This window comes from Nicotiana attenuata, chromosome 11 (assembly GCF_001879085.1).
Source record: "Nicotiana attenuata strain UT chromosome 11, NIATTr2, whole genome shotgun sequence".
NCBI classification, from domain to species: Eukaryota; Viridiplantae; Streptophyta; class Magnoliopsida; order Solanales; family Solanaceae; genus Nicotiana; species Nicotiana attenuata.
The window spans coordinates 53,702,303-53,714,693 of NC_031999.1; the positions used below are offsets into that span (position 1 = coordinate 53,702,303).

The following is a 12,391-nucleotide window of genomic DNA, read 5'->3' on the forward strand; positions in this document are numbered from 1 at the left end:
TCAGTTTCAATTTAAGAGAGTATATACTCGAGCATGGTAATGTTGTATCTTACTACTATTTTACTACTATTTTGTTTTTCATAGCGCCGGATCTATACACTGTCTATCTTTTTTCCTTTGCATCTACTTTCTCATTTTCTTGATGTTATTTTTCCTATGTTTTCTATTGGAAGTACTGACATTGTTCTTTGTGTTTTCGTCTTCTTGAGCCGAGGATCTTTCAGAAACAACCTCCCGAAGATACTACTTCTTCGGGGTAGGGGTAAAGTCTGCGTACTCTACCCTCCCCACTAGTGGAATTTTATTGGGTCGTTGTTGTTATTGTTATATACTCGAGCAATGGACTCCACGACAAGTTTTTCTTTTAAATGATTTACTAGCTCCCTAATTCAGTCACTCTTCTTCTTCTTCTTCTTCTTCTTCTTCTTCTTTTTTAAATAATGGTGGCGTCTGGATCAACCCCAAAACCAAAAACCAACAACTTGGTAGCACAGAAATCATAACTAGATTTCATCAAATATAAGGTCTACACTCCACTGGTCATGCAAAACTAGAAACATCAAGGCTACGAGCTATGCGCTTTCACCTTTAGAGACATCAAAATTCAAACTTACGGCCAAAACTTATATACTTGAAAGCAATAGTGTCATGCATTGCTCAAAACCAGCATATGCTCGAATGTTCTGCTTAATCTTTCATTCAAGAAAATTGATATTTATATATGTCAACATGGCTACCCACATCACTTCTGAAACGAAACTGAGTAGGAACCAGTATTTGGATCTTTAACTGCTTTGAAATTGTCAACGCTCATACCAAATCGACCCAAAATGGAATTTCCCATTTCTTTGAGCTTGCCTGTAATTAATACAAATCAATAATATCAAAAGAACCACAAAATAGAGGTGGGCAATGCACATGATTAATAAGTGCCTACACTGCTTGAAAGTAAAACGAGAAATCGTGATAAACTGAATACCATACTTTGTCTCAGATCAAACAGTAACGAAGGTCTAGGCCCATAGAATACTGGTTGATCAGTCCACTTATAAGGAAGCCATTGTGCTCAGTGGCTTTGTCTCTTTTATGGGTTTAATGGGAGCTGACATTCTCAAAAACAATGATTTTCTGTTTCTCAATAAGACGATTTTCTTTAATCACCTCACCGTAATAATTCAAGAACATAATGAGGCCTTCCACACACAGAATGCAGACAAATGAATGATGTGAAAATTTAGGAGACTAATTGCTAAAGCATGCAAGTCATGTTCAATCTTCACCAAACAACTAGCCTGAGAAGCAACAAGGAATCTCTGAGTGCTAAAACATAGTAGTCCTCAACCATGTGAATGACACACTTCTCTATTTAGCTTTTTGCTGTTTATTTCAATAATTGGCCAGGAGTTAGTTAGACACGAACTAGATATCCTTCCCACTGACTAACATAAATAAGTGGGAAGAAATTTTTAACCATTAACAATTCTATAGGAAAGAATCTCCACTATATAGAGTTAAATAAGAAAAGAAAATAGAGAATTAATCTATGTCAAGACAGGAGATCGTTAAGCTCACCAATCATCTCTTCTTTCATCTTTTCTCGCTTCTCATCAGCTAATGGCTTTAAACGCATCACACTTCTCCTAACTTGGTCATTTGAGGGTTCCAATTCTAAGATCTTTGTCATGTCTGCAAGATTTGGAAAAGAAAAAAACAAAGGGAATAAATTAGAACAGGAGAAAAGAGCCAAAGTAGAAGTCCAATTTTTCCATTGTTCACCAATAACATGAACCATTTGAGTGGTGTGCAATTATTACCGGAGGTACATGAGTAACATACGGAGACTGTTTTTTTTTCTTTTTCCAGGTCAAAGAGTGGGGAAGAGAGAGTATGGAAAAGACATAGAAGAACCTGATGGAGAAACACAAGATCTCCACCAGATAGCCCATTAAATGCGAGTATGAATATTAGTTATTTATTTATATAGTGATGCAGCTAAGAAATACCAATTACAATGACATAGTACTGAACAATCATACTACAATTTCAGAACCCAATGTTTACCAGTAATAGCCTCATCATAGTGTTCAAGCTTTTCATGTGCCTCTGCTCTTCTAACCAGAGCCTTCATATATGTAGGATTTAGTTCTAATGCTTTTGTGCATTCCTTGATTGTCTCAGCATGTTTTCCCTGTAAATGAAAAAGTACAATTGATATCATTAGTAGATGCGACAAAAACAAACACAGCTAAACACATTCATATCTTACAAACTATACTCGAAAAAGTAAAAAACAAAGATATGGGAAAGAGAGAATGTTGTGGAAATTTTTCTAATATAAAGGGAAACAAAAATGTGGAAAAAGCAGACCTTAAAAAATATGCACATACCCTTTAAGATTATGGAATATTAGTTTGATTTCCTGTCCAACACAATGACAAATGACCTTTTTTTGATACGGTAAGCTATTTTGTTAAGATAGCAAGCTCACATATACAATTACAAAATCATCTCCTCCAAAAATTGCAAAAGAAAAGCTGGGTTTGCCATCATATATTGCTCCTACACCATGAGCACAACGACTGTAAACACCCTATACTTTACACAAGTAGACTGAAGTTTCTTTCCATCAAAACATCTATTGTTTCATGATGACAAATGACTCTCACATCGGTAAAATGAGAGTCATATCGTGTCTACATCTAGTTTTCCTCCAAAATCAACAAATTTTGGACCAAAATAATTGTCTCTGCTGTTAATAATGTTAGCAATATAAGGTACAAAATTCAAACATTATGTCAGATATAGGGGTATGACATGATTTTTCCATCGCATGTTTGCTAAGAGATTATTTCTTTTGAAATAGCTTACACTTACACCAGATCCCAAGATGTTTGTCATGAGTTCTTTTAGTTCGATTAAAGATTTGTATATTAGCAATAAGTGAGAAACCCTTAATTTTAAGAACTATTATTTGTTGTTTTTTATATTAAGTAAAAGTTTATTGATGTGAACACGAACTCCGCATACAAGATGTATAAAAGGGGTAAAGCATCCTATAAAGATATAGAACCTCTATAAAATATATAAAATATATAAAATATTAAGCAAGATGGTTTTACCTTTTCCCAAAAAAAAAAAAGGAAGGATACTATGTAACATATGCACTACAGATTGTCCAATACAAGATAATTTATAAAAGATGAAAATAGAAAGTTCGTCTCCTTCAATGGGCAGTATACTTCCTCTGTTCCGCATAACAGCTAATATTTCCTTTTTCATCCCACTTTCATCAAAAGTACAGGAAAGAGGATCAGACAGAAGTTAGGCAATCACTTGCTCACACTAATGACCAGTTCAACAAGACTGAGGAATAATACTTCCGTCTCATCATTCGTGGCTTGGTGTCACTTAGATGTACTAGCTATCCTGGTCCTTAACATGTCTTTAAATGTCTTGGCTTATCACATATCACTACATAAAGCACCTAAACAACAAGTAAAGTCTGCAGCCAACACCTCACTAGACCCTCCTTATGCCAGCCCCTGCCCAACTACAAAGACCTTTCTTAGCCCCAGACTCAGCCAGCCTCCACTACCCACCCCTGCCACTACCCCCTCCCCAGTCTCAAGACTTGTGATGCTACCTTCTTCCTCCAATTTACCTAATGTCCCCCTCCGCACCATTCCCACTGCCCCTCCAAATGTCAGATTAGAATAGACTTCCGAATCAAAGTTTACAAGCCACTGCAAGTACAGATGGAATACCATCATCTCAACTCAGACCTGTCATTCAGCAAGACACAAGAACGAAGGTGGAAAGGGGAGAGAATACAATTTACTGAATAGAGACAACAAAATTGACAAGGTCGATATAGATTTTGAGTAGACTGATTTTTGGGGGTTAAATCCTACAGTTTTTCTCGTAAATTTTAGGTGCTAACTTCAGATAATGCAGATAAAATCTGCTGTGAGCTGAAATTGAATCTGTAGAAACATTGCAGACGAAACAGCACAAGCAGAAATTATATGAAATCACCTATGAGTAATATTAGCTACCTGGAAAAGAAAAAAAGGAACATAAAAACAAACCTGAGATAACCACAATGAAACAGTATGGTTCACATATGAGAACACATCAGAGCTAATGAAGTTGGTGAAAGCTATTATCGTTAAATAACAACCGAGCACTAGTTAAAGGGAATCTTGTAGTCCGCCTATCAGTTGATGTACTTCCATCATATGCTATCTCAGAAGGATGAACTCTTTCTACATAGGTAGAATTTAACCGTTCCACGCGAAGGTATTGCATAAAGCCATATTAGCATTGAATATGATGTGATATCTTTCTCATAGTCTACACCCCTCTCCATAGATTTCAGTTTCAAGATTTATTTTACGCATATTCCGGACCAGATATGAGTGTCATGCAAACTTAATTACAGGACCAACCAAAGCAGGTTTAAAGGGGTAAGGGGTTTAGAAGACAAGACTATTACTAGTTCTTTTCTTAGCTGGTCGGAATTTCTGTTTGATCAGGTAAAGGTAATTCCATCTATATCCAGCAACAAGAGAAGGTTGGAAAACCTATATGGAATAGCTCTTATACAGGTTGCATAAAGAGCTCAAAAAATCAAACATGGCTTCTACTAGCCAGTCTGAATTGCTAATATCCAGTCAATAGTAGGGTGACAGGTCTCTTTTGAATGTTCAAATCCACAAGTTCAAATGATCAGCAAAGCTGCAAAGTTGATTTCAATATTTATTAGTCACCTAACTGAATTGCTATACTAAAAGCAGCAAGAATCTGAGCGGGACAGTGCAAATCAATGAAGAGCTATACAGTCATGAACAAATAGCTGCCAAATGTAAAAGCTTCTGACCAGTTTGGCGAACTATTCTCTAGAAAAACTAACCTATCAGCACTTCCAACCCATGGCAGAATTTTGACATTATTAAATCTGATGCAGAGTGTAAACAATGCATATGCCAAGCTTACCAGTTTGGAGAAACAAGCTGCACGGTTAGCATGGCATATTGAACGAATTTCAGTGCTTGAAGGAATATCTGCTGCAACTTGTAGCGCTAGCTCATATTTTGACAATGCCTCCTCATAAAGCCCATCCTTAAACAATGTATTGCCTTCAACTTTTGCATCATTTGCTTGAGCCAAGGCTTTCTGCTTCTCAAAATGAAAGCGGCATATTAATAATTGTTGACAGTGATTATCTTAGTACAGTTTCACCAACTAAGAAGGAGAAAACCATTTCCACAAAAGGGCGGTAGTAATAGTTGAAACGGCAATGGACAAAAACCTTAAAACATATTAACAAGAGAAAGAAGGCTAGGCAGATCGGGTTCATGCAAGTATATTTATGATGAAAGCCCTCAATGTCGAATAGGAAAAATCAAATGGGGAAAAAGAAATAGTAGTTGTTAAAATTGCATGACCCACAAAAGAAAAGGTCCATTTATTTCAGTGCCACTTTTACCCCAAGGCCCAGGGTTGAAAACAAATGTCAGCTAGATTTCTACACAAGTTTCACATTTTCTAATCTTTGATTTGGGATGGCGGCACTTCTTGGCAGCAACTTACCTAATCTTGGAAGGCAATCTTTCCGCCAAGCTAAGGAGGCAAGCAAATTTTCTTTTTGAGTTCGTGATTTATAGAATGTAGGACAAGAACGATCAGAATAGAGATATTAAAATGCTAGTAAATGGTTGCTTTGCTATCAATAAACTTCTTAACGTACTAATGTTCTCCTCTTACTGTTGATGTTAAGGTGATGGCAAGAAAAAATCAACATACACATACAGAAAGTCCATCTGTAAAGAGATACAGCCTCTTCCTACAATGTTATAAACCCCATTAGCACAATTAGTGATAGATATAGCACAGAAAATTCAAGATACTAAAGTATGTTTTAGGGTATAGGAAAGCTAGGTGCGATAAACGGGTATATTCTATATATTTAGAATTTCTTTTCTATTACAGAAGGTAGAAAATCCATTTTATATAGTCCCTAATCTCATTTCTCTCATGACCTTTGACTTTCATCATTTCCTTTTTCCATTTCTTTCTTCTTTATGATATCATTTCTATTTCATGAGTCAAACCAAGCCACTCTGACCGTAACCCAATTAAAGATACAAGGAATAGAAAAAAAACCTATTCCAATCGCATTAGCTAATCACTTTGATCAATCATTTCAATAGACCCGTAACTTGATTACACTGCACTATTGCTTTCAACGCTATCTGGTGCATTTCGCTGATGCACTTAACATAATTCACTAGAGAGTAAAATTGCAGGTATACAACACAACTTTCCAATATTTGACTTTCTTAGCTGGAACTGACTTGGGTGAGGACAGGAAAGTCTTAGAGACAATCACCAGCTGCAAGTTACAAGAATTAGCAAAGAGAAGAAAGCAAATTGGAAGACCATACTATTGGTTATTTCTTGGAAGATTTGGAATGTAAGGAATCGACAACTTCCTATAGCTGCGAAAAAGATATGCTTTTCAATAATCGAAGTTTCATAAATATACATCACGAAGGTGTCAAGTACACAATAGCAACATGTTACAGCATTGCAAGACATCCCTAGCTGCAAAAAATATGGGATATATCAAAAGACTCTGTATTTCACATAAAATTTTGGTGTAAGGAGAAGATACTATTATGTACAGATAATTCGGGCTAATAAATTGTTTTTGTGTTTGCGGTAGAGCCACTCAATCATCACAAAAACATTTTCTGACACCGCCATGGAGTAACATAAATAAAATGAAATTTAACTTACCAAAACAACAAACAAAACAAAAAAAAGGAATCACTAGAGAGAATTTCAACAAATGAGAAATGAATTCCTCAATTCAGGCTTTAAAATCTAATCACTGATTTTTTTCAATGCACATTGCAACATCTAATTAAAAAAATCAATAACTAAGGAACTTAAAAACATTAGTATACACAATATTAACCTAAATTAAACCTACCTAAACTAGTCGCAATCACTCTACAAATACCTAACAGCAGCGGAAAACAGCAACGCGAATTAATCAACAAAAAAAGTGTAGAAGAATAAAACCTAACCTCATTCAACTGTACTACATTAGTTTCAGGCTGCTGCGTGTTCTCCTTCAAATCGCCATCAGAAGAAGACGACGTCGCATTGACTGCTTTTTCAGATTCTCTATTACTTCCATTTTCGGTCTCGTTCAGTTCGGTGTCACTCGCTGTTTCGTATCCATCGGAGGCGTAACCAGACGGCGCTTTCTCCGCCGCCGTCGCCGTCGAAGAACTGTCGGCGGGCGGCGAAACCTTTGTGGTCGTTGATTCAGAGGTTTGCTTAGGTTTGGAGTTTGATTTTGCTTGTTCAGAAGGTACTTGTTCGATTAACACCATTTTCTTTTAGCTTCTGACTTCTTCTGGAGGTTTCTTCAGTGCGAAATGGTATTTGAAGAGGAAGGAGAACTGATTTGCTTGTTAATCGAGAAACCTGTGTTTTAAGCAGGGTACGGAACGACGCCGTTTCAAAGTCATTAGTGCTGATTGGCGCAGGAGAAGTTTTATTTTGTGTCTCCTACAACTTACGCTAGTTGTATGATACTTCTTTTTGTCTCACAAAATTGTGGACCCCAATCTTACACTGCTAGGTTCACAGAATTCTAGGTCCACAAAATTGTGAGACAAAAAGTTGCCTCATACAACTAGCGTAAGTTGTATGAGACACAAAATAAAATTTTCCAAGGCGTAGCCACTTTTGGGTCTGCTTTTAGTTTAGCCAGTATTTGAAATTTAATAATAGTCACTTTTTAATGCAGAAGCAAAATTTGGACAAAAATATCATGAATTATTCATGTATCTAAGTGTGCATTAACACCCTTCGGGTTGCCCAGTTGGTTTGGAGGGTGGTAATCTATACGGATGATCTGGGATCGAATATCCCCTTAATGTCTTTGGGTAGAGCCTGTCGCACAGGTCTTGCCTAGTGCGGTTTGCATTCCCTGTGTGATTTGCAGGTTATTACACGGGGGGCGCACAAAGTGCTCACCCGAAGGCCAGTGCAAGGTTTATCCAGTGCGCACAAAGTACTCACCACAGAGTGCTCACCTGAAGGCCAGTGCGCACAAAGTGCTCGCCGAAGGGCAGAGGTTGTAGTACAGATTGTAGTGGCGGCGGGTTTCCCTCTTACAAAATAAAAAAATGTGCATTAACCGCGTGCTGGAGTTTGAAACCTATATTCGTATGGTAGAGTCAATAAAAACTCCATGAATTATTCTTGAAATTCGAAAATTTCCTACGAGCGTAACTCCGAAGGGCTGAGGCTGTAGCAGAAATTGTAGCGGCTGCGCGTTTTTCCTCTTACAAAAAAAAATTGCATTACCCGCGTGCTGAAATTTGAAACCTATATTCGTATGGTAGAGTTAATAAAAACTCCATGAATTATTCTTGAAATTCGAAAATTTCCTACGAGCGTAACTCTAACATAGCATTCTGAGTGCTATTAATTGTGAAACTCTAATACACTATAAATTAAAACTGTGAATTTAAGAAGAAAAATCCGACCTGATCTTATTGTGTGACGCTTAAGTGGAGGAAAACACAAGCATATCATAAACCAGATCGACTATGTTGTACTGGTTAATGTGTTGATCAATCAAGAACTCCTATATCTAGAAGATGAATGTAGTTTAAATGAAGATGTTGAGACGAATGCATGGGCACACTAGGTTGAATAGGATTAGCGTCGGGAGAAGGTGAGCGTGGTCCCCATGGAGGACAAGATATGAGAGGCAAGGGTTAGATGGTTCGGGCATGTGAGAAGAATAAGTCTAGATGCCGCAGTTACAAGTTGTGAACAGTTGGCTTTGACGGGTATGAGAAGAGGTAGAGGGCGACCTAAGAAGTAGTGGGGAGATGTGATCAGGCAGGACATAGCGAGACTTCAGCTTACCGAGGACATGGTACTAGATAGGAGGGTATGGAGGCCGAGATTATGGTAGAAGGATAGTAGGTAATCGGGTATTTTTCTGATCCGTTCCAGGTGTATTAGGGCTAGTCTATTAGTATCCTGTCGTTGTTCTTAAATTGCTAGTATTATGGTTGTTTTCTTACGCCTCGGTTTTCTAGCACCTTGTCGTTGTTAGTGTTTGTTGCTATTGCTTTTGCTATTGCTTTCTTCCATCTTTCTTTCCGGTTCATATATTATTGGTATTATTTTTCTGGTCTTTGTTGTTGATATTTGTTTGTCCCTATTCTTTCTCTCGAGCCGAGGGTCTTTCGGAAACAGCCTCTCTACCTCCTTAGGGTACGGATAAGGTCTGCATATACACTATCATCCCCAAACCCCACTTGTAAAATTTTATTGTGTTCATTGTTGTTGTATTCTTTTCTTTTTCTATTATATTTTCCGTATAGCACAATTATAGGATAAAATTATAAGTAACAAAAGAAGCTTAAGAGAAATTCGAGTTCATGTAGGAAAAGGGCAACAAAGAAATCCCAATTCCCCAAGGTTTATGTTAAACAAAAAGAATCTATAAATAGACAACCTTATGTTAATAATTCCATTAATAATTTTATCATTCAATTATTTCCAAATCTCCTCTAAAAGTTCAACGATCATGGCAACAATTACCAGGTTTTTACTTCTTCTCTTTATTACTTCCCTTAGTCTTTCAACCATAGTAATTTCATCATCTTCTAATTTAATTACACACAATAATCTCCCAAATACATTATTCAAAAAAGGTTACGTTTCTATGTCAATTATTCTTGAAAATACCCTAAACCATCTTATTTCTTCTCATAATACCACAAATTTTACCATATTTTGCCCTGCTGAAAAAACTTTTCTCAAAATATTCCCAAAATATCCCGGCCCTCCTTATAGATTAATTCAATATCAAATCGTCCCCTTGAAACTCAACAAAGAAAATCTCGAATTTTCTCGTCACAAAAACTCCAATAAGCTAAAAACCCTACTCCCCGGCCACCATATTATTATTACCACATTGCCTCACGACGAGAATGTTTCTATTAACAACGTTAATATCGTCGAATGGGACGTTTACAACAATGGACGTGTGATAGTACATGGGGTCGACGAATTCTTTGATCCTGCATTGGAAATACTAGTTTATCCTGATCGCGATATTGATAGTTCATCGAACGTGGAGAAAAATATTGAAAAGAAGAAGTATGGTTTTAAGTTTGAAGATTATATTGAATATTGGATTAAAAATCCTGAATATATATTTCAACTAACTTTGCTTCTTATGGAAGTTGGTGTTGCAATTGTTTTTATTTGTTATATTATGCATTATTGTATTTTGGAGAATGAGGATTATATAGATGATGACGTGGAAGATGTCAAGGTTGTCACATCTGATAAAGAAGAAAAGGAAGATGTCAACGTTCCCTTATTAAGGCCTCTGTTTGATTAAATTATTGAGTTTTATAATAATATTGTCTTTTTTAAACTCTTTTTCTTTATTTATATGTTGAGTTTTATTATTGGCACGCTATTTTCTTTCATCATAAATTAGGTAATTTGTACTTAGGGTTTATAGGGTTATCACAATGAAGTTAATGATATTATTGTTACTCAAAAATACTTTTTAAATTGCTTACAACTTGTTTGTATAGTTGTTACCTATTGTATCGTATCGTATTGTTACTTTAAATACCATGTTTGTTTTGATTGTTACTTAAATTTTAATGTATTGTATCGTTAAATCCGTCGTTACATAAGGACGAAATGTGCACTTTATGTAACGACCGATTTGGTGTGGTCGCATTGTTGCCTTGTCTTTTTCTTACAATCTCACCCTTCATTATAATTAAATAATTTTGTTTTATCATTTATCATATATTTTCATATAACATTTTACCCCGTATCGTAATTTTTGTTTATAATACTGCAAGTTTATTCTTCATATTGGTGCGTGATATCATGAAAAGGCGTCAAACGATATAATCTATTCAAACATTGTAATCATCAAACAATACAATACGATATATTATGAAACGATATGTAACAATCATCCAAACAACCTGTTAGTCAAATATCAAACGTACTTTTTTTAAGAGCGCTTCTTAAAATAAGCTAGTTTTAGAGGATTGTTATACAAATAGCCGGTCAAATTCAAATTTTACTTTTTCTAACCGGTATATATAGATTATACATTAATTATATATAATTATATATATATTTTATACATGAATTATGCATCTATTATATATTCACCGGCTACTTTTAATTTAAGTGACGACTATTTGGATTAATTCTTCAAAATATAAAAATATTATTCCAATTGCTCGGACTCCATCAGCCTGGAGAAATTCCCAATCTAAACTGAATAGGAGCCTTATTCTAAAAGGAACTGATTTGTTTTTCTTTATCCCCAAATAGAAATTTAGATTATTAGATATATTAGGACTTCTCTTTTACTTTTTGTTCTCCTGTAATATAAAATAGGAAAAATAATCTTTAATTAATACGTGACCTCCTAATCAACTTGCTAGTGAAAACGCTACACAATTTTTTTTTGTTTTGAAAAGTTCCCTGAAAAATCTGCGGCCGCTATTCTCCGGGCAGTGGCGGAGGCAGGATTACTGTCAAGGGGGTTCAAAAAAAGGACCAATGACTTTACAAAAATTTTGAATCACCTGAACCACTAAGCTATGCTTTTGGGCTGTGTTGAGGGAATTCAAAACATAATATATAGAGGTAAAAGACAGATTTTTCCTTACATATACAGTGTTTTTTTTTGGCGGGTTCGGGTGAACACCCTTCCGCCCCCCTAAATTTGCCCTTGCCTCCGGGTGCGTACTGAGTAACTTGCTCATTGTGTAAAGCTCGCAAACCATACAAGAGATGTAAATCGCACTAGAAAGCCTGGCACAACGAGCTCTGATTGAGGAAGATGCTGGTGAGGTGAAAATGCTAAACAAATTAGACGACATAGAAATTGTGCCACAAGATATCTCGGTTATGTTATAGAAAGTAGGGACATTGACATTGTATAACCGCTATCAAAATAATAACCGAAAAAGTGTATATATATATATATATATAGACAACCTTAGGTTAACAACTCCATTAATTCTTTCAAATCAAAGATTAACTTCAAAAACTTCTCTAAATTTCTCATCATGGCAACAATTACTAGGTTTTTCCTAATTCTCTTTATTTCTTTCGTTACCCTTTCAACCCCAGTAATTTCTTCATCTTCTAAATTAATTTCCAGCAATAACCTTCCAAATATATTATTCAAGAAAGGCTATGTTTCAATGTCAATTATTCTTGAAAATACCTTAAATCATCTTATTTCTTCTCTCCTAATACCACAAATTTCACCATTTTGCCGGTGAAAACTTATCCG

General features: G+C 35.8%; 1 protein-coding gene across 2 annotated transcripts; it reads right to left on the reverse strand.

Annotated features, from left to right (window-relative positions):
• Positions 487-7,497, reverse strand: LOC109234550 (tetratricopeptide repeat protein 1). Of its 2 annotated transcripts, none has more exons than XM_019400577.1 (5): positions 7,095-7,497; positions 4,996-5,175; positions 2,062-2,188; positions 1,573-1,686; positions 487-858 (listed from the first exon to the last, which is right to left on the reverse strand). In XM_019400577.1, the coding sequence occupies exons 1-5, from the start codon at positions 7,404-7,406 to the stop codon at positions 743-745; spliced, it is 849 nt and encodes a 282-aa protein (XP_019256122.1). In that variant the 5' UTR covers positions 7,407-7,497; the 3' UTR covers positions 487-742. The 2 variants fall into 2 exon arrangements, with proteins under 2 accessions (XP_019256122.1, XP_019256121.1); XM_019400576.1 differs by having other exon boundaries at positions 4,996-5,178.